Raw genomic sequence first — 26,980 nt, forward strand, 5'->3', positions numbered from 1 at the left:
GGTTTCTATGTGTCTTTGGTTCTGTGAAGGGAAATAGTCAGTGGTTTGCTGCACTTTACTGCTCCTGAACCTTCCTTTGTTGCACTCTCTGGTTGTCAGCACAGTCTGAGGTTTTATACTCCCCATTGACAGTCATGCTCCTGCTCTGTTCAAAACAGCCCAGGTCATGAGCCGACGCATGCGGAATCTTGAACCTCCGTACTAAAGCAGGCTTGACCTGCCTCTCAGATATGTATCAGCAGCTTGTGAGAAGCAGAAATGGGCTGGGATCATGGCTGTGGGCACAAGTCTCTCAGACTCCTTATTTTATCCAAATCACAATGGGTTTTTGCCTGGGTTACAACACATCCACCACCTTAATGTCCGGCATCAGAGGACAAGCAGGGAGACAGGCAGGCAGGCAATGAGGCAGGGTCCAGTAAGTCATTGCAGCCAGTAGGTGCATCTCTGATGTGATGTGCTCTGATGGGACGAGGGACTTTAATTGAATGCTGAGCAGAAGCTAGAGGGTGACCTGATGAGGCTGTGGCTGCAGAGGAACAAAAGAGCGCTGGCAAGATTTTGACGTAAATTAGTACTTATTAGTCTGCTCTGTTTTCAACATATTAAAACTGGAATATGCAGAAAAAAGAAAATGGAATTAACTGCTTCAGCGGGAAAATGAGAAAGCGGAAGAAAAGGAGGGGGGAGATTACAGTCTGGAGTTTACGGATGACATGACACAGTGATAAAAGGGCATAAATGCCAGTCAGCCCTGTTCATGGTTTACATTGACACCTACAGAATCACATGGGCAGGGGTTAGACGATATTACAATGAGCTCAATTATAAAAAAGAAGGTACCACAGCTACATGGTAAACCACAAAAAAACTCAAAATATGCATAAAGCCGATGTTGGTTTAGTCCGCTTAGAACATTAAAATCCAACTTATGAGATGATTTATTTACAGTTCCATGTGAAAACTTCCCGTGATGGATTAAGTGAGCATCTATTCCCTCCTACTGACCTCACATCTTGCAGCCGCATGGGACTTTTGGGAAGAGCCAGAATATTTCAGTCATGTGAATAGTCATCTCTCTACTAAGCTGCTTGTTTCATGTTCCACCAACCGTTGTTCACTATGATGATGCTTTCTGTTACAGTATTTATAAGACCTTGCTTCATTTACTAAGACCACAAACTCTTATACATAATTGAGTGGTATTGTGTGGTATAATAACTTTTTTTGCCCGATACTCATTTAAATATTTAATTATTACTTATTAAAATGGATGATAATATTGAACTAAAAATGCTTTGTTATTATCATTATTATTATTGGTGTTAAATGACAAATACCTCTACCAGATAATTATATTATATTTAGAGGGTGGTGGCATTTGCTATGAAAGACGCCCTTGTGGCAGCAGAGAACGTTCAGCAAACTGATTGAATAAATGTATTATTTAATAATAAATTCAGTTAATAAATAAAGTTAAGACCTTAAGATACTCCTTTACTAGATGGAGTATCTCAAGGTAGTGGTTTTCTGTATGACATTATCAGTCCCTCAAATGTCAAACAGATGGCCTTACATTTGACTCTACAGTACTTTGGCATACAGAGTTCATGGTCAACTGAGTGACTGTAAGGTGCCCGGGTCCTGTAGCTACAAAACAAGCCCAAATCATCACCCATCCACCACCGTGCTGGCAGCATGTATGAGGTGTTTGTGTTGATATGCTGTGTTTAGTTTTTACCAAATGTAGCACGGAGCATTATAGCCAAACATCTCCATGTTGGTGTTATCTGTTCAATGGACATTGTTCCAGGAATCTTGTGGTTTCTTCAGATGTAACTTTGTAAACCTAATCTTCCATGTTCTCTTTCTCCTGGCAACCACTGCAAGCAAGCCATACTTGTTCCGTGTTTTTCTAACTGTCATGAACTTTAACATGCTAACTGAGCCTGTAGAGTTTGAGATGTTACCCTTGGGTTTTTTGCAGTTTTTGAGCACAGTCTGACCTTGGGGGGGAATTTGCTAGGATGTCCAATCCTGGAAAGCTTGTGATATTGAATGCTCCAGACCAGCAAACTACCAAAACCTCTCTTTTGATGGAGATGTTCACACATGCTGATGATCATTTGATCAAGTGCATTGAATATAAGTACCTCCCTGGTGCTTCCCCTTCGAACTCCTCGAAACAATATGGATGTACATAGTTTTTCACAGAGCTATTAAGTCCTGTGAAAACTTTATTTTTTACAACTTTGTGTAGAGATTATTATGTCTTGAATACCATGCAAAGCTTTGCTGTAAATTAATATAATTTTTCACAAATTCTTGACAAATTTACCAATGGAACTGCTCATACAATATATATGCATCAATATATGGTATTAAATATGTTTCCATGTTCATAAGACTTTTTTTTCATAAATATTTTATTTATTTAAAAACTGTATCAGAGAGGTGAAACTCTCTTAATACAATCAAAGTTAAATATTTATATAGATACTGATGTAAATCTTAAGTAAATATATTATTGCAGCACAAAAACTTCTGATTCTCAAAAACTGTTTATTTTTATATACAAGTCATTACTGTCAACACCAAGCTCAAATATAAAAGAAACAAAAATCCCTGTAAAGTGCTGAGGTGATACAACAATGTCAGGTATGTTTTAAAGCTATCAATTATGTCCCCAAAGAAAACCAATAAACAATTCTAGATAATTTACTCACGCATCTGAAAAGTCACCTAGAGGCCAGTTTCCTTTCACTCACAATGATTAAGCTGAATTTTAGGATAAACTAAAGTAATTTAAAAGAATATTGTCCAAATTAAACAAGACAGTGAGATTAAAATTAGCTGATTCTGTAGGGACTTTCAGCTCAAGCTGTAAAAGAAGGAATAGGGAACAAGGTCCATGGCTGTGGTCAGCAAACTGTAGTGGAAACATTCTTCCCTGATGAAAACAAACCCATTTATTATCACGGATGATGAAGGAACCTGTGGAGAGTTGGTGACAAATTCATACAGGATATTAGACAAGGACCTTCAATACAGTAAATCGTAGTACTTCCCCAGCAGCTGTCACCCCGGCAAGCCTCTCTATGCCTATTTATATCTGGAATTATTTAAACGAATGTCCTCTTAGGTCATCTACTAATCCTGCCCAATATATAAATAATAAAAATAATAATATACACACACAGACTCAAGTTAAATATTAGTTTATTTAGCTTTGATAACTTTATTAAATAGTACATTTATAAATAAATGCATTAAATATTGGCAAAGTCTGCACTGCCTGTTGAGCAATTTAATATTTACAATATGTCAACAGGAAATAATAAAATAGTTCACATTATGGAGTGGAAGACTTTATTTGCATAGTTAAACTTTAGCACTTCAGAATATTCTTTGAGCTTTTTTTCAAAAAGCTGTAAAGGGTTTGGAAGGAGTGTAAGCCTGAGAGAAATTAAAGAGGGGTTTCAAGTAATATCGTATGGCAGATGTGCATTTAAGCAAACTGGTTTCACCTCTTTGAGATTTTAACATTGAAATGAGGAGCCATGAAGATTTTTTTAAGCCCTTTACAAGGCTGCGCCATCACTTCACATTCTAAACTCGAATAATTGCAAAAACACCTTCAAATAAATATATAAATATCTTTCCAGTTTCATGATCACTGATTATCTATGCTGCTCATGCTTCACCCAGTCTTGCCATCCTCCAGAGTAATGCCGAACACTGAAACAAGACACAAAAGAGAAAAAAAGTGAACATTTGCTTTGACGAAATCACAGACTTTTCATAATTTAAGACTTAAACAAAATCATGCATTTGTATGTGACTTCACCATCACCAGACAATCACAGCGTTTTAATACTTGTCACATAGACATAGAAAATGTGATGTGTGACATGTGGTATCCTTCCAAGGAGGAATAGCATTGTGCAACTACAAGGCAATAACCTCAACTATAGTAAATGCTGTCTCATGGTAACTATAAAAGTCTAAGTTTAACCACAATACTGATAACTTTTCTCGTGACTGAAAATGGCCAACTCTAGTAAGAAACATAATGACGAGGTGGAAACCAGTGATGGTGACAGACATAAGCCAAGGACACATATCTCACTCTTTGTATCCCAGTGTGATGGCCGTGTTCAGCGCAGTCTTGCTCCTGATTCCCGCCAAACAAGTAAACACAACATTATCTGTCTGGTGGGGCAATTCACCACCATACTTTTCTTTGAAGTCGTCTGGACCCAGCTGGAGTGCAGTGTTCACTTGCGCCACTGTAAAGTCAAAAAACACAAGGTTAAGGAAGTATGATGGGTTTGGTGCTCTGGAGAACAGTTGGTTGAAAGCATTGTAGTAATATTTTAGAATAATGCCCCCCTTCGTACCATATAATATGAAGTGGCTCATATTGCTTGCGTTTTACTCCATTTAGAATTGTATGTAAAATTGAGCACATTTCAAACCTAATTAAACTTGCCATTATAAAGCCAAGGGGACAAAGCACACCTTCAGATGTTTGTTTTATGAACAATATAAAAACTGTGTATGAGTTTGCTTCATTTTGGACATTTACGAATTGTTATTTACCCCCAACCCACACAAACTGCAGTATACTACATTAGTATACAAGTCTACAGCCCTGGCAGCCCAGCCGGACAACAATGTTGCAGGTAGAGAGAGCAGTACTCACGGGGGACGTTAATGGAGCCGGGGATGAAGCCGTATTCTCGGAGCTCCCAGGGCTCTCGCACATCTATAACTACCGCTTTCCGCCCAACCAGGAGCTCCTTCAGCTGCTCATAACTCACGACTGTGCTCGCTGGCGTTGAACTGAATGTGCGGAAAAGCAACTCTGCGTTTAAAAACAAGACAGACAATATACTTAATGCAGTATATGAGCTCCTTCAAAACATGACAGTGAGTCGCTCATGTTAAACCTCACTTTTGTAACCGGGACGAGTGCTGACACTGCTGGACACAGAGCCTTGTCCTCCCGGGACGCAAGCTTCAAACTGGACGGTATTATTCCATAAAAGCCGCGGGACAACACCGGCAAGTCTCCAACAACTTCTCAAGGCCATGTGTGATTATCAAAGCCAGATACTGCACTCTAAATTATCACTGCTCTTCAACACAAACCCTCGCTTATGCGGTATCTGCGTGGGACAACTAATAAAAGTCACAATGCCGACAATTATCTGCGCTTGCGCAGACGTACGGATATCCTAATGGGCCAAAATTCTTTCCCCACAAATGCCTTATTGATAGTTTCAAACAAGTAATCTGTCAGACTATTTATCAACACAAATTAGCATCATGTCCCCTAATTACATCAAACAAGTGCATCAAGTCAAAACAAAAAACATTATTTATTTTGCATTCGCCGCCATGGGAAACTGGGAAACGCGTAAAGATGGGAAACAAGCCTTTATTTACCTCTAGTAAAAAAAAAGTAATAATAATCGCGTGTATTATCCTCGTGGTACTGGTATGTCGTCTTCTTTCCCCTCTCCAACACATAAAACTAAACTGCGCTCGTTTAGTTTAGTTATCTGATTCTTAACTCTTAACCGGTGAGATTTTCCCACTCAACTTGAATGCAGCATTGGGCCAACCTGAGCTCCCGTAGTGCGTCACATGTAACTAGTGCTGCCTGTAAATGCTAACGAAAGCTTGACACATGTTTTAAAAGTCAAGGGTGGAAACAAAAAGATATTGAGATAACTGTTGACGGTATTGCGCGTTTTTTTTTTTGAATAGCCATAATGTCTGCGTGTAATTTTGGATAAAACACACCAGTTCAGTTTTTATTCTACCAAGCTAATGTAGCTGGCCTTTTTTTGCAACCCAGGAAGAGCTGACATCTCAGTGTTGGCTTCATATTAGCTGACAAAGTCAACATAGGAGCTAACTTTAAGAGGTGAGTTAATACATATTCCATTTTCGCTAAATCTAGTATGAAAAAGATAAATTAATTTTTTAATAATAATAAATGGGTTAGGAGCCTCTTATTCTCACCCAAACCGGGCTGCCGCGGTTGTTAAGGCCTCTTAATCATGGTGTTGTCCATTAATAGAGTTATCTGTCGTAAAAACTCTCATTTTCTCCTACTGCCTTTATTTAGCAGTGGCATATCATGTAGCCGTAGGTATTGTGACCGTTCGCTTCCAGATTTCCTGCAGTTTAGAGAAGGTTTAGGTCAGTAGCATGTTAGGCGAAGGGTGTAAAAATTCTTTCAAAAGGAGTCCACCAGGAAAATCAGCTTAAACCTACAAGCAGTGGAAAGTTTTTGATTGGTTAAATCAGTCACCTGATTTAATCGTCCCGAACACACCAGCTTGAGAGTAGCGTCAAACACACCAACTTACAACAGCCAAACCACCTATTGCATTTACCGTTTAATTATTTAAATAATCTTCAGCAGAGGCTATTCTGGTATGGCAAAAAAATGAATTTTTGTTGTTGTTGTTGTTTTTTTAGTGCTGTTGTCTTGAAAGTGGATTTCGTTGAGTCAGAGCCCAGCAAGGAGGAGTTGGCTTGGGCTTTTGAATGAAGGAGGGAAAAAACAACTGCTTTAATGAAAAGTAGTTTACTGAATATATATATATATATAAAATATGAGAAAGCAAGAGTGTAATTGTGCAAACATAATTAGTTATTCTATCCTAATATAATTTTTTTCACGATTGTTGGAAGCAAAGTAGTGCTTGACGATGCAATGTATGCATAGCTATCTGAATGTAAACACATGCTGTCATAAAGTTTTGATTTGGCACATTTCTGTAGGACTGTGCTGTAGTACAATGAAAACACAATAAATGTGTGTGTGTGTGCATTTAACAATGCCTGATCTAAACTGTATGTTTTTTTTTTGTTGTTGTTGCTATTTTCAAAGTACCTCATTCTGTTGTGAAGAAAATAATAATAGCAGTTGTCTAGTACCTGGATAAACAAAATTATGGGTGGGTGTCCTAAATGTGTAAAACTAAACCAGTGTTGTCCCTTCTTGCTTTCAGAGCTCCAGATGCGGCTGAAGGACCCCTTCTCCTTGAAAGCCGCCGACATGACTAAGCGGACTAATAAACCGAGAAAACCTCGAGATGAGGAATCATCAGATGAAGTCAGCGGTAAGTCACCGTAACAGTACATGGCACCGGACTGTTACAGTTAAGGCTATGAATTTTGACTTGGTAGAGTCCTATAGACTATTCTTGGGTATTTTTTGTCAATGTTGAAAAGTCTGTGAGGTTTCATTCATTATTCTTATGGGATCAGTGCAATTCATCTTCAATTAAAAGGATCCTTGCTTACAAGACACCTTGTCTGTTAACAGGACTGACTTGCCAGCATGTGAGTAGAGCAGTGGACCTGAACTCAGTAAAGAAATCAGTCCTCTCGAGTGTGTGGTCGGTATGCTCAGAGTGCCTAAAGGAAAGGACAATGATTGATGGCGAGCCAGCAGCCTCTCAGGACATTCTGGTGTGCCTAAAGTGTGGTTTTCAGGTAAGTTTTTTTTTTTCATCAAGCAAAATGTGATGCAGCAGAGTTTAAACTAAATTGAAATAAACAACAGAGTAAGAACGTCATTATCATATTCAAATTTCTTTAATTCTTAGTTGTGTATGAACTTGACTGTTTCTTTACTTTCATGTGTACACTCACTGGACACTTTATTAAACGTGCCTCAATAGTGCCGGGTTGGACCGCATTTTGCCTCTAGAACTGCCATAATTCTCCACAGTATAGGTTCAACAAGGTGCTGGAAACATTACTTGGAAACTTTAGTCGTTGTTGATTTGATAGTATCATACAGTTGCTGCTTGCATGTCCAAAATGCTAATTTTACATTCTGTCCTGCTCTGTTGCATCGAGATCTGGTAACTGTGGAGGCCATTTGAATACAATGAACTCATTGTCATGCTCAACAAACCAATTTTTTTTTTAAAATTATTTATTTACTTTTTTTTGTTGTTGTTCAATTTTGGTGAGCCCGTGTAAATTGTGGCATCATTTTTCTGCAGACACAGTCTTCTGCTGCTGTAACGCAGCTGCTTCAAGGTTTGATGTGTTCTATGTTCAGAGATGCTCTTCTGCATTCCTTTGTTGTAACAAGTGGTTATTTGAGTTACTGTTGCCTTGGCTTTGTGGGGAAAATCATAGATCAGCAGTTTCTAAAATACTCAGCCCATCTACCACCAACAGCCAAGCTATGCCCAAAGTCACTTATATCATCATTCTTCTTCATTCTGATGCTCAGTTAAAGCTTCACCAGTTTTTATTGACCATATCTACATGCCTGAATGCACTAAGTTGCTGCCATGTAATTTGCTTAAAAGATATTTGCATTAATGAACAGTTGTACAGGTGTACCTATTGAAGTGTTTGGTGAGTGTATTTTTCAGCAGCATCGTGACTGAGACATTTTGTATCAATGTGACCGGAATTCATGATTTACAAATAACCAAGTTATGACATAGGTGGCTAAAAAGAAGAAAATACAGTTCTGTTTTTTTAAATTCTTCAATTACAAGGTACAAAACTATCAACAGTCCTTTATAAGAACAAAATGCCCCTCCCCTTGAGGTTGAAGGCATTTTTGAGACTTAAAATGTGGTTTTAGTTTCAGGGTTACAATTAGGTCATGGTTAGGTTTGGGCTTGGGGTTAGACATTCAGTTTTGTTGGTTAGGGTACGCGGCTAGTGAAGCATTAAGAAAATGTCCATAATGAAGTGGTTAGGCCTGTTGGAACTTTCAAGAAAAGAGGAAGTCTAAACATGACCCTGAATAAAGATTTTCACCCTACTGTGCTCTTGAAGATTTGTTGCACCTTAAATGTTGTGAGCCCAGAGTGTATTTTATGGTTGCCAACAAAGATTTCTGTTTTTACAGGGCTGTAACCAGTCAGGGATCCAGCATGTTGTGAAGCATCAACAGGCTTTCCACCCAGAGTCACACTGCATCACCATCAGTTTGAGCACATGGAAGGCCTGGTGAGAAACCCAGGAAGTTAATTGTGAACTGTCATGAAAAGAAGCCAAGGCTGCACACAATGGTGCCCTGTTTGTCACCTTGCGATGGCATGTGTCAGAATGCTGCCAGCATGTGAGCTCAAATAGAAAACAACAGGCACCTGCAGTCTTTTTGATCCTGGCTACCACAATTCTAATATCAGTTTGTTTATTTGTAAATTATTTTACATAATTTTAGGCTCATAAATAATAAAATCAAATGTTTTCCTCGATTATAATTGGGGATGGGAATCGAGAACCAGCTCCCAGTAGTCCAATTCCTTGGAATCATTAGTCTGCCTGCTTATCGATCCTGCTTATCAGTTCTTGAGCTCTTGCTGCAATCAGCTGATTTCAGTTTGTGTGTCAGGGGAGAAAAAAAAGTGTCAGTTTACAGCATGGATATGGACATTACTTTTATTTTTATTGCATAAAAGGATGAGAGCACGATAATGAAGTGGAGACTGCTCCAAGACAGAAACAACTACATTATACTGTTAACACAACTTCGGCTCTTTACAAGCACTTTCACAGACACTGTCCTAAGCTAGATGGGATGTTAAAGCTGAGTAAATGCTGACACCAGAACAGCACCGTGATAAGCAGTTATTTGCGGTGAAGCCGCTGCTTAAATTCAACAGGTAGTTTAGAGCTGAGCGGTCAGGCTGCAGCCTCCGTGTCTACCTGTTCATGTTTCTACAGTAAAATCACTGTGACGATCAGTTTAAAGTCTCTTTGATTTGTGTTCATACATCAATACTAAGAGAAAGATCACGTGTGTTCTTATTAGGATAGGGATTTGTGCTGGTGTGTGGGGCTGTAGCCTGTAGGTTTATGTAGTTAAATGGTAATTATGAGATGTTGCGTTTCAGATCATTTTGCAGAGTAACATGAAAGTAACATAATGAGTAGTTTAACAAATGACTTTCGGCTGGGTGTAATTAAGTAGAAGAACACTTTAAGAAAGGTGTTCTGTGTAATATGTGCAATAATAACTTTTTTGAGTAATGACCCCAACACTGATTAATTTTGATCAATTCCCATCCCTAATCATGATTTCTAAACTGCTTTCCACTCTAGCCAAGTAATTCTGATGTTAAATTATTAGTTTCTAAAGTAAAATGAACCCGGTCTTATTAACCTCTCTCTTTGTGACAGGTGTTTCGAATGCAGTGAAGAGCTCTCAACTCATTGCAACAAGAAGGCTTTGGCTCAGAGCCTGGACTTTTTACAAAAGCACTCTGTCAAGGCAACATCAGGTAAGGTGTTTTCTGGCCATCCACTATTGTCAAATTAAGCCTCAGTTATACAAAACGTACATGCTTACTGCAGTTTCAGCAGGGCCAAATTACAGTTTAGCTCAAGATTTATCATTCCTTTAAACTGGTGATCCTTTCTTTAGTTGAATACATCTCATGTTACATAATTTGCTTAATATTCTGCTCAGTCTATGTTTTGTGTCTATGAGTAGAAGGCAATAGCACAATAACAGTGTACGAGCCAGTTAGTGGCTGCGTTGTGGCCAGATCCACAAATAAGACAGACTCCTATCAGAAAAGTTATTGTTCTAAGTGAAGGGCTGACATTCCAGCAGTTGACTGCAGTACACCTGCTCCCCCTGGTGGCAATGGTCATGTGAAGTTTGACCTACTGTTCTTCATGCAGAGACACCCCACACTATTGAAATGGGTGAAATGGTTATTTGATTTTTTGTTTTGTTTTGTTTTTCTATGCTGCTAAGTGCTTGAAGAATATTCTTTCTACCCTTCTGTCGGTCTAAAATTGAATTAGAGCAGCAAACTTGTCATTAAAAGCAATACAACTTACTAGAAATACTAAGAACTAGATGTAGAATAGAGTTGGATTTTAGTTGCAGTATTTTCAGCATTACTTACTACCTTCAGACTTGTCCTTTTCCCTCACTTGGACCACCTGAGCCCCCCCCCCCCCCCCATCCCACACCAAGTCAGTCATCCATATAGACATCAACTCCCATTCTCAATACTTACATGTACCTACACCTTCAGCTCAGTGTGCATCTCTTGCTTTGTGCTGGCGTGCTGAAAGACCTCCTAGCAGACTGTAGTTGATCAGGGTGGTGGGCATCATCACTTTCAGTCTCTCAGGCCATCTCTGCATCGCCCGCTGCATGCTGCCCAGTTGCCAGTGGCCAGAGGCCAGCCACTGAGGCCCAGGCAAGCTGGTCCCCAATCTAAGCCATGGCTGTGGAAGTTGCAAGATTGATTCTGTAGCTATCTCTCCCCTCACTCCCTCCCTTGCCCCCACCTTGCACATTGCATGACTGCACATATTTGTGGAATTAAGCGCTTGAGCGCTGCTTCCCCGGCTGGGTTCCCTGAAGAACAAGCGCAGCTGCGCAGGGTTCAGCCCTGTGATCTGTCGTTCTTTGTCTTTCCATCGCTATCCGTTTCTGTCCCTAGCTTCCTCTGTTAAGTTGCTGTATGTCTCACCACCTCTGGGCCTGTGTGCTGCACTAGTGGGAGCCAGGGTCCTCAACAAGTCTGAGCAACTGGATCCTAACAGCTGGAGCGCGTTAACTCTCAGTGGACATCATGCACACACATTCACAGATACACATAACGCTGAATGTTAAAAATAACTTTCAAGTCAAGCAGATACCCTATTTTCTTCCAGCTCATACTATACACTTGGGCTCTACAAAGGGCTTTAAGTTTCAGTAATACACTTAACTGAATTCTCACTGGCACAAAGTGTTCTTTGCAGCACAGAGCACAAGCTCTTCCTGGCACAATAAATCTGAATATCTTTTCTCCTCTAAGTACATTACATACCTGAAAAATTCAGATTCTTTGAAGTGTTTTAAAAGTGTCTACATAGTGTGTGTTACACACATAGACTCTAAAAGAAATGTACAGAGAATTCATAAATTAGACATGTGGTGGGTTGACAAATTTACATAGGTACACACTTTTGATTTTGTGTTGTTCATTTTTAAAGACTGTAGGTGAGCAGTGTTGCGTGTTTTGTTTTATATACCTATATGGTATGTCTGTGGAATAGCCTTTTTTTTGTGCACAGTGCCAGGCCACAGTCCGTTGTTGGTGGGAATTGATCTGCCGAGCTGGACTGTAGCTACCAACAGCTTTCATGCAGCTTTGCTTCTTTAAATTATGTGTCACCTTTTTGTCACCTTTCTTGCCACTTGATTGTTCCACACCGGTCGGCCAAATGGGTATAGAAGCGGACAGCCATTGTTGCAGCAAAATAGATGGTCGTTGCTTGTTGAGGAGCTTGTAAAATTGCATTTCAGTGGAGGCCAGGGTTTCTCAAGAAGCTGCTGTTGTACTCTGGTTTTTTTTTTCTTTTTTCTTTCCTATAGTCCCTAAGCACAAAAGAGCCCCAGCAAGGATTTTTTTTCCAAATCTATAATAATTTTGTACAACAACAGCTTCGGGAAGAAAGAAAGTCGATTAACTGTGGTCTCTCACCATCAAGGCCTTCAGCTCAAGTGCCAGAGTCCCGGTAAAAAAGCGAATTGACCTCAGGGAGGCTAGACTGCAGCATGTAACACAGCTGGGGAGTCTTTGTGGAGCAAATTAAAGTGTTGGTTGTGAATAGACGTCGGAGCTTGTTTCTCATTGGAATCTGTTAATTGTTTCTTGTTTTACATTGGTGATTGTGATCGAGTCATTCTTTGCATTATAATTGTAAGAAAATCTGAGTGTTAATATACAGTATCACTGGACTGCATGTGTGTATTAATGTATTCAAGCAATTTTCTTTAAATATTTTTGAAAATGATTCAGGGTTGCTTTACAATTTTTTTTTCTTTATTTTAACATAACCAAATCATCATAAACATTCTTGTATTAAACATTAATTTTAACATTAATTCAAACCCACCCTGTGCACATGAACTTGCACCAGTAAAGCCTTATCCACATATAATGTGCTTCATTGGTTGTGTCATTGCTGTGTGGTTGACAGCTTGCTATAGTCGACATTCCTAAGTTTTGGATGTGAAGGTAACCTTGTTGCGTGTTTCCAGAAACGTTCTAAATGAAGGACTTTGACCTGATGTCAGATTGCGATATCCTTCCCTCTCATAGGTTGTTGCTTCGGTCACTCTCCCAAAAAGCGCCAGACCAGTTCACACAGTTTTAGTTGATATCCAGCCACGTTGCCCCGTGTGTACGCCCAACATTTTCTGCATTCCCAATAGGAGGCATGCAGTAAAGAACTGTACAGACTGCAGCATCACTACTACTGACCTGAATACAGTGCACAGTCGTGTCAGACAAATGTAGCTGCACAACTTATATTTGTGCTCTGCCTTTGTTTCTTTTCCTATCCTAAGAAGTTTCATGTTCTCATATCTGCCGACACAGACATGCACCCCTAGGTAAGAGTCAGCACATCAAAGCTGCATTAAGTGGCTGACTCTGAATGTTGCTGGATCAGGAATAACATGGATTTATCTCTCATTTTCCTTTTATAATTTAGGTTTTTTTTTCTTCAACTCAGAATTCTCAAAGGCCAAAACAGTTTTGTTTGCAAAAAGTTTATTGCTGTGTGGTGTTGGTCACACTCACATTAAATCCTTTTCTAAATAGGTTGCTGTCATGGTGGGAAATTTATCACATGTTTATATGAGGAATATTTACATATTGTTTGCACCAGGGCTGTTTGTCTCTGTTGTGCTCAGAATTGCACTTCTAGCCTCCAGTTTTGAGACCGTGGCTTAAACGCTAAAGTCAGAGATATTCTGTAGTTGGATTACGGCACTTTTATTCACCTGATTTCCTCACCCTGGTTGTTAATTTTGTAAGCCATAATTCTTAGTTTACTGTCAGTTTAGCTTTGCCGAGTCAGTAGCCAGTAAGATGCTTGTCCCCTGGTGGTGCTTTCATGGAGGTAATCAAGAGTGCTTCTGTCTTTATTCCCACCACCGCACATGAAAGTAGGCCAGATAGTGGGTAGTAAAATCTGTGTGCTTAAATGTGTGTGTGTCTGTAAGTAACATGGCACTGGGTTCTCTTGGCCTCAGATGGCAAGGAAACGGGCTTTTCATGCCCTGCAGTCACAACAAATTAGCAAATTAATAAGACATTTGGTGTTGCCTTGCCTTCCTCTTGACTGGCTGCTCTGCATGAAGTGAGCCGGCCTTGGCCCTCTGCACTGCTGCACTGTAAGTGAACGTGGATGACGCCCACTGGCCTTTGCATTTGACAGTCTCCCAGCCCAACTGTGAACTGCATTAAGAAGGCAGAGTAAAGGCCTTTTGAAAATAGACTTTTGCAGACTCCTGTGTTTTGTCTTGATAATATCAGTATAAATTTACATTAAGTTTCTCTTAGATATAAAAAAAAAAAAGTCTTTGTGGTGCGCTGCTGCTAAAAATAAAGTTGAAAATATTAATTTTTAACAAAACTGGATATGTTTTGTTTTGTGAGTTTGAATTTTATTCTGATGTTAGCCTTGCTTCAGCTTGATAATGTAGAACATGTAAGGCAGTTCGTTTTTTTTTCTCTTTCTCTTTTGCAAGTACTTTTAGTAATATTCCCTGCCAAAGTAAGCATGTTTCTTTGTATTTCCGTTGTGTGAAAAAGAGCAGGGAGTACAGGAGGTGTTGGTGTACATGCATGCATGTGGGCGAGCTCGAGCACCGCGATGCTTTCCTCTGCCCTGGGGAAAGGCTCCACAGTGTCACTGCTGCCCATACTCGGTGGCTGAGCAAGGAGGGCCAGGTGGTGGTGCCGAGTGCAGCACAGTCAAGCGTGGATGCAGCTCATGCTGACATTTGCCTGCGCTGACTGCTGCGGGGAGAGGAAAAATCTGCTTTTCCATATGCTTGTGCTCGTCGCAACCCTTCCCTCCACCCTCTACTCCCCCCACACTGCCCTCTTCTGCCCATCGCTCCCCCACCCCCTCCTCCGCCTCCAGTCTCAGCCAGATGGCTCCCTGAACGTTGTTTACCTTGGGTGACGGTCCCAGATGCAGTGTGTGTCCATCGGCATCCCCATTCCATCCATTTCATTCCCTCATTCCTCTGCTTCTCTCTTAGCTCAAGTGCAGGTCTCGGCTCTCGCACTCAAGTTGCACTTTGTTGATTTTTGTGTCTCTCAAATACCACAACAAGTAGACATGCTCATTTACACACTCTTACTCCCACTCAACTATCTCTTCTGCTCAATTGTCCATACTTGCGTAAACGTCTCTTTTCACACCTTCTCAGTCTCACACCAAAACTCCAAAAATACACCGATTTTTTTTCTTTTCTTTTTTTTCCTTCGATCAGGCCATGGCCTTTTGTCATCCCCACTTGTTTTCCATGCATTCTATGTGATGACATATGGGAGCTCCCTTATGGCTGCATATTGAAATTGAAAATAGGCCTCCAGATGTTGCCAGCACAGAGAGCCAGATGCATTTAGCACCACTGGGTGGAGTGTCTCAGCAGCATGTTGTCCCGACAAGCTGAACCTCGCCCCTGCCTTCTTGATCCCAAATCTAGAGGACAAGCTTAACCCTGGAGAACCCATGGGGTCAGATCCAACCCCATTGGTTTTCTAGGGAAACCATGGGGTCAAATTTGACCCCATGGGTTCTCCAGGGTTAAATACGCTTGCTTCATTTCTCATCAGCGCCAAATATTTTCTGTTAAAGCAATATAATTTAAGGCAGCAGCATTGGTGCAGGCAAGAAAATACAATGAAAAAAGAAACTATGCACTGTGCATTGTGACAGAGTTGTTGTGGTATTTCTTCTCAAATCTATCTAAAAGAAAAGCTGACCTTTTCTTTAGACACTGTTTAGTGGAATTTGATTTAGTATAAAATGCAAATTTTTAAAGCCACAAATAAAAGTCCAAGGCTCACATTCCACCGACTGTGACCAGGACAGTGGTATTCATGCCCTTGGCCTTGGGGAGGGAAAGCTTGCTTGGTAGCGGCCAAGAGTGGGCTTACCTATCGCTGTATGTTGAATAGCTTTTTCAGTAAACGTGCACAAAGAGTGATTCTATAAATTCAATATGTGCAAATGCAGGGCCATTTTGTTTTGAGGAAGAGAATGGCAAGAGCAAAGGTGCAGGTTCTTATAAAGGTTTACTGTTGTATTGAATTTCTCGGTTTGGACATAAGCAGGTTCAGGCTAGTGACCTCGCTGCTAGCTTGCTCTCTTGACTCGCTTATATGTATAAAGTGTTCATGGACCAAACTCTCTTTGTGTTTCTCGGCAATTATTTGATTTCTCAACAGCCTTTGGACCTGAAAGTGCTTCCATCAGCCCCTGCAAGAATTTGCCATTTTGTAATGAAATGTCTTATTATCAGCTCAGAAGAGAGGTTATATTTTCTATGCAGTAGGAAACTCATTGAATTTTTTTTTTTTTACGTCAACTGTTGTAACTTCTGTTCAGCAATATTTTTTAAATAAGATTAAAATGACATGAAAATCCTTTGACTCTGTTATTGTAGTATTCAAAAAATTCAAACTATTTGATTTTTTTTAAAATCATGCTGGTGCATTCACAAATTCTTTACACTGAGGACTGACTACTGCTAAAAAGAATTCAGTTCTCAATGTTAATATGGATGCCATTCAGAGCGTAATGCAAATGGCATATGTCAAATGTCCTGTACTGCATCAAAGAATATATTTGAGCTTTTTACAAACCCAGTTTGAAAGATTGCTGCAGTCTTGGTCATAACAGGGATTGTCCGTGTTCACTTCTATCACTTGTGCCTTACTCTGACCACAGTGGTGGTGGGGGGGGGGGATCATCCTGTAACATTTTCTAAAATCTCTATAAGATGATCTGCCTCACTATAGCGTACTGGGCTAAAGACTTGGGCCACTATTTCTATATATACTACTAATTTTCTAGAAAATGGGAAATGGTTGTTGTGATTTATTTAAATGGTAAATGGCCTGTATTTGTATAGCGCTTTACTTAGTCCCTATGGACCCCAAAGCGCTTCACACTACATTCAGTCATCCACCCATTCACACACACATTCACACATTGGTGATGGCAAGCTACATTGTAGCCACAGCTGCCCTGGGGCGCACTGACAGAGGCGAGGCTGCCGGACACTGGCGCCACCAGTGTCCGGCATTTGACCATTGAAAACATGTGCAAACATAAAGGAAAGTACAGGATACAAATCAAAAACTGGGTTTGTACAATTCTAACAAGTTCATGTGCTCATTATTTTTAAGAAGCTCTCCAACACAATCCTCTGAAATTTAGCATTAAACCATGACAGAGCCTCCAGCGTGCTTTTAAGACGGTTGTAGACACTGTGGTAAATCTTTCCTGACCTCTTCTGTAAATACTGACAAAATTTTGACTAATAACTTCACATATTGATTCATCACTCCATCAGAACTGTTGCCACTGATTTTCAGTCCAGGTCTTGTATAATTTTGCCTACCTAAGCCTTTTCTCCCTGTTTCCGTTCCTTAAGAATGGCTAACTGCCAGCAACGCTTCCAGTGAGACCATTTCTGATGAGGCTTTAGTGAACAGTAGATGGATGAACTGAAGGGTCAGATGCATCATATTTCTTTTTGAGCTATGATGACTTCTTAGGTGCATCATACCTAGATATTTTATACCAAGTTTTCAGCTAATAGCTCTTTGGTAATCACCTTGCTGGTGCAAAAAGTTTCTTTATATACCTGTTAAAACTGTGATTCTGACTTTCATAGATTCTAGTGAAGAAAAGGAAACAAATTGTGTATTGCAACAGGCTGCTATTACAGTTGTCTGTTATGTATGGATACAACACTTGTTCATCCTTAATTTAGGTGCATTTTTTTTTCTTTTTAAGTGGATTAACAAAGAAATAAACAAAAACAAAAAAACATTCCTCTAAAAAATGAGTGAAAAAAGAGCCAATGTCCAAAGAAAAACTTTGCAAGAGTTTCAGAAAGCCTGGAGAACTATTGCTCAAGACCAATTTAAAAGATTACAAGAAAGTCTGATTGCTGGGAAGCAAAATATAAAGAAATGAACAGTGGCTCGATGCTTTTGCCCAGTACTGTTTAAGGCAGAAAATCAGATCCTGTTAATGAAAATCCCAAAGTACTAGGACTAAATAGACAAAAATATGATAAACATCAAGTTTCCAGATCATTAGAGAAATTAAAGAAAAGCTTTCTCCTGACATACAAACAAATAGATAAATCTTTCAAAATATTCATGAATTAATTTGACAAATGAAATGCACTCTGACTGAAATATCTTCTCATTCTTCACTGCAAACAGGTAATGTTAATTAAAGAGTAGCACATTTTTGAGTTGCTTGTGTGTCTCATCCCTGGCTTGGTTATTGTTTAGCATTTAAAATAGTCTATTTTCTTCTTTAATACCAAACAGAACACATTCATTGTTTCTCATTTCATTATTCAGCTGTGTACAGTGATCATTTTAGGGAGTTGATAATGGCTACATTGGTATTCTCATTACTGCTGGTTCACTGTGTAGACCTCTTTCTGTGCCTAAGGCTGATAAATTAAAAAAGCCAAATCTGTAGAGGATTATGGTGTGTTCCCACATAGGCGTTTGTTTCCGAACAACAGTTGCGTTTTACCTGAAGAAGCTGCAACTGTCACATATTTGTGTTTATTTATTCATGATTTTTTACCATGATAAATTCCAAAAGTAAGATTTCATGTTAAGAACAATAAGTTAACTAGTGAAGAAGACTAGCATGTGTCAGTAACGTGTTATTGTTGACCCATCATGGTGTTAGCTATATTGCTAGCTGCTGGCACGCCATCAGCCCACACTGCTCCAGTACTAACTCTAGTCTGTCCCCAGCAAGCTGTATGCCACTGTTAGATTCTGACCATCTGTGTCTTACTTTCTGTGGAAGGTTAGTTTTCATTGGTGATCAGGAGTAACAGCTGGCTCTGGAGAGCCATCTCTCCAACCCCAGCCCCCACTCCTCCACCACTAACCAGCGGAAACTTCTACAGCTGTCATCTGCTTTCCCAAATGACCCAGCTCTCCTTCCAGCTGCCATCCCAATACCCTACTCTCAGTCCCAGTTTTGTTGCAAGGCAAAGTCTTTTTTTTTCTTTCTTTTTTTTTTTTGGCCAGTATTCCAGGACAATGGAAATTTGTTCAAGACCCCCACCTCACTTGCTGCATCTTGACTTCAGTCTTGTTATGAAAAATAATATTAAGGTTTAATTCAAAACCATGTGCACACTATAATCCTGTCATTTAACTCTAACTTATAGCCTTTTACTGTACCTCTTTGTTTTATGTGTTCCAGCAGTATCACCCAAGATCATAAAACTCAGAGAAGAACCACCAGATTATGCTGACCCACCAAAAGGCAAGAGCTCAGTCAGCAGTGCTTTGGTCCCTGTTAAGGGAATCAATAACCTTGGTAACACCTGCTTCTTCAATGCTGTTATGCAGGTTGGTATTGCTATTCTGTTTCTGTTACTCGTCCTTGATGATTTTTTTTTTTTTTTTACTTGAATCTTACTCTTTTTATAATATTGGGTCAGAACTCAAGAACTGAGAAACTGTTGCCATTAACAGAACACTAAAATATTCAGAAGCATCGTTTTTGGCATACAGCTCCCAAGGAAAGTGACACCAGTGGCATCCTGTGGAAAGAAGCCATAGATAGTAAATGTGCATGAACTCCTGGACATCTGTGGAAGACAGGAGTGGTGGATGATCGTAGTATCCTTTCTATGGTAAAGAAGAACTGCTTGAGAACATGCAGCCAAGTGAAGAACACTGTTAAGGAGGGAAAAAATACAGAGGGTTCACCACGAGATCCAAACAAGTGATCTGTGACCTGAAGCATACTATCATCTGAAAGACAGTAAAACTCGTATTAACTATATTGCCAGCTCGCTTTCAACAGTGTTGACTGGTTGGTGTTTGCAACTCAAAGATAAGTTAAAACATATTCTGAAAGCAATCCAGACGCTTTTGAAGGTAATGAAGTGAACTACTGCAATGGCCAAGTCTATCACTTACTTGCAATACTGGAAAGCCAGAAAGACCCTCAAACAACTGGAGACCACTACAGCATAAAGGCCTGGAAAAGCATCACAAAGTAGGAAGCTCCTCCTTTAGGGAGGTCCACGGATTCTAAACATCAGGGAGTCATTGCTTTCAAAGGATACTCAACGTATTTAAAATGGACATTTTATTTTGGACCTTACATTGGAGACCTTGAAAATGGATGACTCTGGACAAAAAATAGTTGTAATTCCTCTGTGGTTAATGTGATATTGGCATTCAAAGCCAAGATTATGTAATTTGTATCACTGTCCAAATATTTCCAGACTTTACTGTACACAACTGGCACTCGGTTGGTGCGGAGCACGTTCACAGCACAGCTATAGAGCCATCCTCAGTTTTTCCCTGGTCATGTCATGGTGACTGCAAACTGACATGCCTCTTCAACAATGAAGCTGTTTTTTTTCCGCCATTTTGTTAATCACCCTCAGGGTCTCCCTCGTTGATTGAAATTCGAGTGAGCGCGCTTTACATGCTTTTCCCTCCCTCTCCCTGTCTGTTTGTATTGTCTCCTTGAAAATTGCAATCTTTCTGGTGAAAACACATAATTGTCAGAGGATGAGCTGTGTCTGTGTTCACAATGCCAGCTCCATTGTGTGTTTTCCATAGCAACAGTCTTTATTGCCAGGATGTGACAAAACAAATATCTCTTGAAAAGGGAGGAAAAGATGCTTCTCTAACATGAAGGGACAATGACTGCTTCAAGCTATCTCCTCGCCAAGAATCTTCTCTGCATTTAATTCATACAGATCATAGATAATTTTGCCTTTTTCAGTGATAAACTCGGCACAAGTTTCTAAATCATACTAAAATGGAGAAAACATTGTTGCGCAGCTATTTTAGTTGACTACATGATATTGCCACAAGCTAAGTGCAGAAACATTTTTATATCTCTAAAACATTATAGCTTTTCTTGTTTCTTTGCCTTATGAAAAAAAATCTTAGAATCTGTGGTTTTGATCAGTTGGAGCCACTTCTTTAATGTACAATATTCTCTAGTTAAAACCAGTTGATCTAATGCACCTGATGAATATTGTTGCCCAGTTAAAATCAGAGTGTCAGATATGGTGGGGGGGAAATCAACACAGCTTGGTATTGTGTTATTTTGCATGGCGATATTGTATGGATATAGAGACACCAAATATCAATATTTTATTAAATAAATTCTAATACTTAGAAAAAAAGAGGGCTCACTTCATTTACCTCATCTGAGATAATGTTAGCTAATTTAAATTAACCGAAAAACCATCCAACACTGGACACACTTAGTTTGACAAAGCTACCTTCAGTCACACAACTACAAAATAGGATCTTCATTACATTTTAAAAAATTGCCCTTTTTTCACATTCTGCATCTTGTGGTGAGTAAATGGTTGCCTAGACCTTGAGAGTGTTAGATCCTCACAACAACTTTTGATTGCAAGAGGCAATGTTTCCGCAAACAGTTCCAGTCTGACTTGGACCGACTGCAATCCCTCTGAAAGATTGTCAAAAGTGTGAAAATAATTTCTGTTTAATTCATAAATACAGACAGATTGCCTGCATGTTGCCATCAGTCTGAATGAGTCTTTGTCACTGAGGACAACTCCATAGGATTCAACTGGCTGCCAACTGGTTGTATACTGGTTATATAAAGCAGGAATGTTGCTAAGTCCAAATGTAATGGTTAAATGTGAATTTCACATGTGAGTTTTAATGAGTTATCACAGTTAATTGCTGTATTGTCATAAATGATTGCAAGTAATTGCCAACTTGACCCAAACTAAATTGCAGACTGATAGCAGACTTACTGGCAACATTTATGGCAGGTTTTAGTGGCAGTGTTGGTGTGCTTGACAATTATTTGCAACAAAACCATAATATGAATGAAACAGATACTGACAAAGTCTAACTTTGAGGACATAATTTGCAGTTGGGAAAAGGTGACAAATCACAATAGATGTTATTGCAATACTCAGTATATTGCAAAATGTTAAACTGCATTAATATTGTATAAGCGAGTCCCACCTTTAGAAAACGATCACCACACTTAACAGTCTTAACATGATTCTGTTTTCCTCACAGAACCTGTCCCAGACACACATGCTCATTGACCTTATCCAGGAAGTGAAGGAGAAGGGGTACAAATTGAGGATCTGCCCCCCTCCAGAGACAAATCTGGTACAGCTTATTATTCTCATTAATAAAGGAGAATTATGCATATTTTAATATGCATAATTACAGAAATTTTAGAATGCTGTTAGAACTTAGTAGTAGTTAAAATTGAAGTATTTCCATGTTTTCTGTATTTCTGGCCTTATTTCATAAACAAGATACTAATTACTTCAAATAAGAACAACATGTTTTACTTTCATGTGTTCTTCTTATTCCAGAGTCCACTAACAGTAGTGCTGCCCAGTCCAGAACCCTTGACTGCCGCCATGTTTGCCTTCCTCCACAACATGAAGGATCCAGGGAAGGGCTGTGTCAATCCCAAAATCCTCTTCAACCAACTCTGCCAAAAGTAAGGCACAACCTTTCATAACACCTGCTACTTCCTGTGAACCCAAAGCCTCTGCTTTATGTGTCCCCTCATCTGTGGGGAACATGAGGAGTAATGTAAGCAAATCAACATAGCAGAGGCTATGTTGATTTGAATATTTTCAGTCTGAAGCAAGCAGAGTTGGCAAAAGCAAAGGCATTCTGTACTTAAGTAGAAGTACAAATACTACTGTTAAAAAATACTCCAGTAAAAGTTGAAGTACTGATACAACTTCTTTACTCAAGCAAAAAAGCACAGGCTCAGAGATGCACTTAAAGTAAGAAACCTCTGTGGAGGATGCTTCTATTTTTATGCAAGGCTAACTGAACCTTGTGCTATATTAACGTAATGATAACATAATCTCAGTAGATTGAAATCACTTTTGTCTAACTTTTTTCATTCTAATGATACTCATCTTGAATCAGAAGACAAAGAAGGAAAATAAAAAATGTGTATCTATTTTCTGTTGCCTATACTGTAGAGGGTCCTGGAGACTATGTGGCAGTCTGAAGTCTAATCACTACCATCTATTCTGGTCCTGCCCAAAAATTAGGGTTAGGCAAGATATCCACAAATGTTTGAAAAAGATTTTCTGCACACAAATTCCCTTTAATTTCTTATATATGTACTTAGGCCTGGAAATCCCAAATATAACTAATCCAGCAGATTAACATAATTCTCAGTAGATATTTATGTCAGCTAAGAAAACCCTGACAAGAAAATGGCTCCAAGCATTGGAAGGAATACAAGAACTGTACCATACGGTCTACCAAATATTTATAATGGTGAGGCTCACTATGTCTTTGCGGCTCTAAAGAGTGAATTCAACATACCCTGGTTTAAGTGGACCCATTATATTAAAGAGATAAGAAGTAATTTTGTCTAAATAGCTTACCTTACCTAGTAAAACAACTATGAGGTGGAAAATGCCATCAAGACTGGGCCAGCTGTTTCCACTGGTCCTACTGTTCGGTTTGTTGGTTTCATTCTTGTTTTGTTTTTTTTTGTGTGTGTGTGTGTGTGTGTTTTGTTTTGGTTTGGTTTGGTTTGGTTTGGTTTGGTTTGGGTTTTTTTGGTTTTCTTTTCTTTTTTTGCCTACAATTAAAATCACAACCAGATATTTATTTCAAAATAAACATTTTACATAAAAAACATCTGGGAAATACAATCGGGACATACCACTTCCATCTTGCTACAACTTTGAGGAGTTGAAATTGTTTGTCATATATGTTTGTCTCCAATGTTTAGCAAAATTGTGTATGGACAAATACTATACATATAAATGCCAGGTTTCTTTTTTTCAGGAATGTTGTAACGCTCCTAATGTAAATACTTTGTGCAAGATAATCAATAAAAACTTACAAATATTTAAAAAATGTAGGGAGTAAAAGCAAAAAGTAGTCAGAAAAAAACAACTCAAGTAAAGTGCATATATCTGAAAATAGTACTTAAGCACAGTAAAAAAGTATTTGTACTTCGAGTACACAGATTTTATTAACAAACCTTTCAGACATTTTGAACTCTGGTTGTGTAATTGCGGACCTAAAATCACCAATCATGATACACCAGCTTCAGACTCCTGCCAATGTTTGGTTTCAGGGTCAGTGAAGCCATCAGAATTCACCATAATTAGTGTTCTCCATCACCACTGCAGGAGCCACAGCTTCCACCTGCTTTCATCCCTTTACTGCAGCAGTGCACACTTTTAACCAGCCAGACCCCAGTAGCACATGGTCTCTGCTGAATGCCTTTCACACACACTAACCTTGACGTACACGGAACATGCACTCAAATCACTGTACCACTGTAGCTAGCCATTTGTAGTTCTGCTTCTCTCCACATGGCTGTGCCACCTGTGTCGCATTTGATCCAAGGTCTGACAGACTGTGTGACAGGCAGGCAGACCTTGCTCTTACATGAAAAGTGTGGGTGTCTGGTTGGCTGACTTATTGTTTGAGCTTGGTACCCTGCTGGTTGGGTCCACCATGTTTGTGTGTATGGAGGGGGGGCTGGGGTCTCACACTGTTTAGTAGTGCAGGTGGATGACCAGAGCATTTGACGTTGGATGACTGGATCGTTCTCTGGTGCGGCTTTTACAGTTATTCTGGTACCTAGCTTTTATCAGACAGACCTCTGTGTGTGTTTGTGTAGTGTGTGTTTGTGGGATGCCACCTCACCTGGCACCACCTCGCCCTGCAACGCATGCAGGCAATTGTGCATTCAGACAGCAAGCACTGCACACTCTTATGCACTCATACATGTCTAATTTCAAGTAGAACTAATCTATTCCACTAACATACATTTGAATAGACAGATTTGACTTTAAGCTTCACCACACTTTATGCTACTCTTTGTTTAAACTGTATCAAATGATTAATTTATTCTTTTTTCCATACAGCTTTATTGTAGTACAGTAAAATGACAGATTTAATACATTGTTTTTATGCTTCAAATGGCAAAGAGGTGGGAAACAAAGGATATTTTATTTTAAAAACATTTTTATTGCTCAATTACAGTGTTCATGTCTATTCCCAATGACAATAATATTTGATGCACTTCATCATCAATGTTTTGTTTTTATAACCTTTTTTTTTAGGTAAATTCAATTCACATAATCTAATAGATAGAGATATAGATAGACATGTAAGCATTCAAATTATTGTATGTTGTAGCCTTTTACAGGTATGAAGTTTATGTAAATTTTTTTCATCCCATGGTGTAGTGGTTAACACATTCACTTGGCAGGTGAAAAGTTGCTGATTCTACTCCAGCCAGAGACAAATCCCCTTCATGGTTGCGTCAAACCAAACGTGCAGAGCTATTCGTTTTGGTGAACCCCTTGTTTATGGCAAGGAAGCAGCTGAAAGTAGATTCTTTTTCTTCTTCTATTTATGTGGACTGATGATGAAAGCTACTACTCACTACTGTGACGTCACCTCCTAGCTAGCTCTAACGGGAAACTGATACCAAAAACGGTCAGCCCGTTTTTGGTATCGCCATCTTGATGTCTTGAAGCCAAATTATCCAATTCAAAAAGTGAGGGACACTGCACACTCATACAGCAGAGACTTATTTGCCATGAGGTAGCCTTGCCCTAAAGCATTCCCTGCTTTAGCTTCATTTTTCACTCTAATGAAGACAAAATTGTCTTGTTGTAATCAGGAAGACTTAAAACTAACAAACCAGAACATAAACTCATCAAGAAAGATGCCTACTGAAGTAACGCATTCGTCACACATCGCTGAAGCTGACGGCCGGTTGTTTGTGGATAGCCAGTTTCCAGTGGTCTGGGTGAGCCTCTAATGTATGTACTATCACCTGGAATTGAGAGAAATTTTTCTTGGGTGTCGCCCACTTCCCATCGCCAGCAGTTATTTTGCTTGTAGTCACTTGTCTCTGGCCACAATTGCTGTAGATTCCTTTCAGGCTGTATGTAGTGTTCAATATATATTTATTTTTAATGAGGGGTTTTGTTTTGTCTGGGTTGGGTTTTTTTTTTTGGGGGGGGGGGGGGGGGGGGGTTGTTTTGGGTTTTGTTTTTTTGTTTGTTTGTTTGTTTGTTGTTGTTTTTTGTTAGTGTTGTGATTGGCAACTTAACTTTTTTTAAATTTACTTATACGCCACAGAACATACATGATTCTTCAGCCTGATGATAGCCTGCGCTGTCACCTGTTTTTAGACGACTCCTTTAGCAGCCTATCTACATTTACTCAGGCCTAGAGCTGGGCGATAGAACGATAATGATATGTATTGCGAAATAACTTTTTCTCGATAGAAAAATTAAACTATTGCAATAGACCTCATCTCTCTTGCTTTCTTAAAAAAAAAAAAAAAAAAAAGAACAGCCAATCCAAATTAAGTAGTGCAGAGCCGAACCAATCACAGCCGCAGCGTCACGTCACTTGACTTGTTACGTACAGCACAAGTGCCAAGCCGCACATGTGTATTTGTTTGGGAAGCAGCCAGCCGCCGTGCTGCCCGGGTAATGGAGGAAATGAGTGTGCTGACTAGAGAAAAATCAACCGAGAGCGTGACCGAAGGTTACCGAAGAGAAAACAGATGATGGTTCCAATGCCGGAGAGATTGTCGAATGGAAGGGCCATAGAAGTTCCGTAGTGCGAAGGTATTTCGGCTATTTCAAGTCTGACAAAAAACAGAGTAGCGCGCACTGTAAATTGTGCTGAAAGCAAGTCTGGAAATACAATAAACCGGTGCATGCTCAATCTCTGATTGAAAGCGCTAATTCGTCATTCGGCTTTTGTCAGACTAAAGTTTATTTATTTTATATATATATATATATATATATATATATATATATATATATATGAAGAATGTTCAGTTAGCATCTTTATTTTAAAACTGCTTGAAAAGCTAAGCTATACAACAAGGAGAGATT

The 26,980-nt window shown here is 39.4% G+C and overlaps 2 protein-coding genes across 3 annotated transcripts in view; one reads left to right on the top strand and one right to left on the bottom strand.

The window, feature by feature from the left end:
• Positions 1-2,598: 2,598 nt before the first annotated feature.
• Positions 2,599-5,103, bottom strand: tstd3 (thiosulfate sulfurtransferase like domain containing 3). Its single transcript, XM_063485930.2, has 4 exons — positions 4,958-5,103; positions 4,706-4,867; positions 4,130-4,289; positions 2,599-3,738 (listed from the first exon to the last, which is right to left on the bottom strand). Exons 1-4 carry the CDS (start codon positions 5,094-5,096, stop codon positions 3,681-3,683), a joined length of 519 nt encoding a protein of 172 aa, XP_063342000.1. The 5' UTR covers positions 5,097-5,103; the 3' UTR covers positions 2,599-3,680.
• A 720-nt stretch (positions 5,104-5,823) lies between these two features.
• Positions 5,824-26,980, top strand: part of usp45 (ubiquitin specific peptidase 45) — a 37,194-nt gene continuing 16,037 nt past the window's right edge. The window contains exons 1-8 of one of the 2 annotated variants that reach the window (XM_063485928.1): positions 5,824-5,935; positions 7,032-7,142; positions 7,349-7,518; positions 8,906-9,006; positions 10,183-10,283; positions 19,294-19,442; positions 22,128-22,223; positions 22,436-22,566. In XM_063485928.1, the coding sequence (XP_063341998.1) occupies positions 7,040-7,142; positions 7,349-7,518; positions 8,906-9,006; positions 10,183-10,283; positions 19,294-19,442; positions 22,128-22,223; positions 22,436-22,566 (851 nt within the window). In that variant the 5' untranslated portion in view covers positions 5,824-5,935; positions 7,032-7,039. The remainder of the gene's footprint in view (positions 5,936-7,031; positions 7,143-7,348; positions 7,519-8,905; positions 9,007-10,182; positions 10,284-19,293; positions 19,443-22,127; positions 22,224-22,435; positions 22,567-26,980) is intronic. The other variant, XM_063485929.1, reaches the window with a different exon arrangement.

The sequence above is a fragment of the Pelmatolapia mariae genome, linkage group LG10_11, assembly GCF_036321145.2.
Source record: "Pelmatolapia mariae isolate MD_Pm_ZW linkage group LG10_11, Pm_UMD_F_2, whole genome shotgun sequence".
In the NCBI taxonomy this organism is placed as follows: domain Eukaryota; kingdom Metazoa; phylum Chordata; class Actinopteri; order Cichliformes; family Cichlidae; genus Pelmatolapia; species Pelmatolapia mariae.

Coding starts and splice junctions, on each gene's coding strand:
- tstd3 (XM_063485930.2), bottom strand. CDS start 5,096: ATGGCCTTGAGAAGTTGTTGGAGACTTGCCGGTGTTGTCCCGCGGCTT. Junction 4,868..4,957: donor CACTCGTCCCGGTTACAAAA/GTGAGGTTTAAC, acceptor TTTTAAACGCAG/AGTTGCTTTTCCGCACATTC. Junction 3,739..4,129: donor ATCACACTGGGATACAAAGA/GTGAGATATGTG, acceptor GTCTTGTTTCAG/TGTTCGGCATTACTCTGGAG.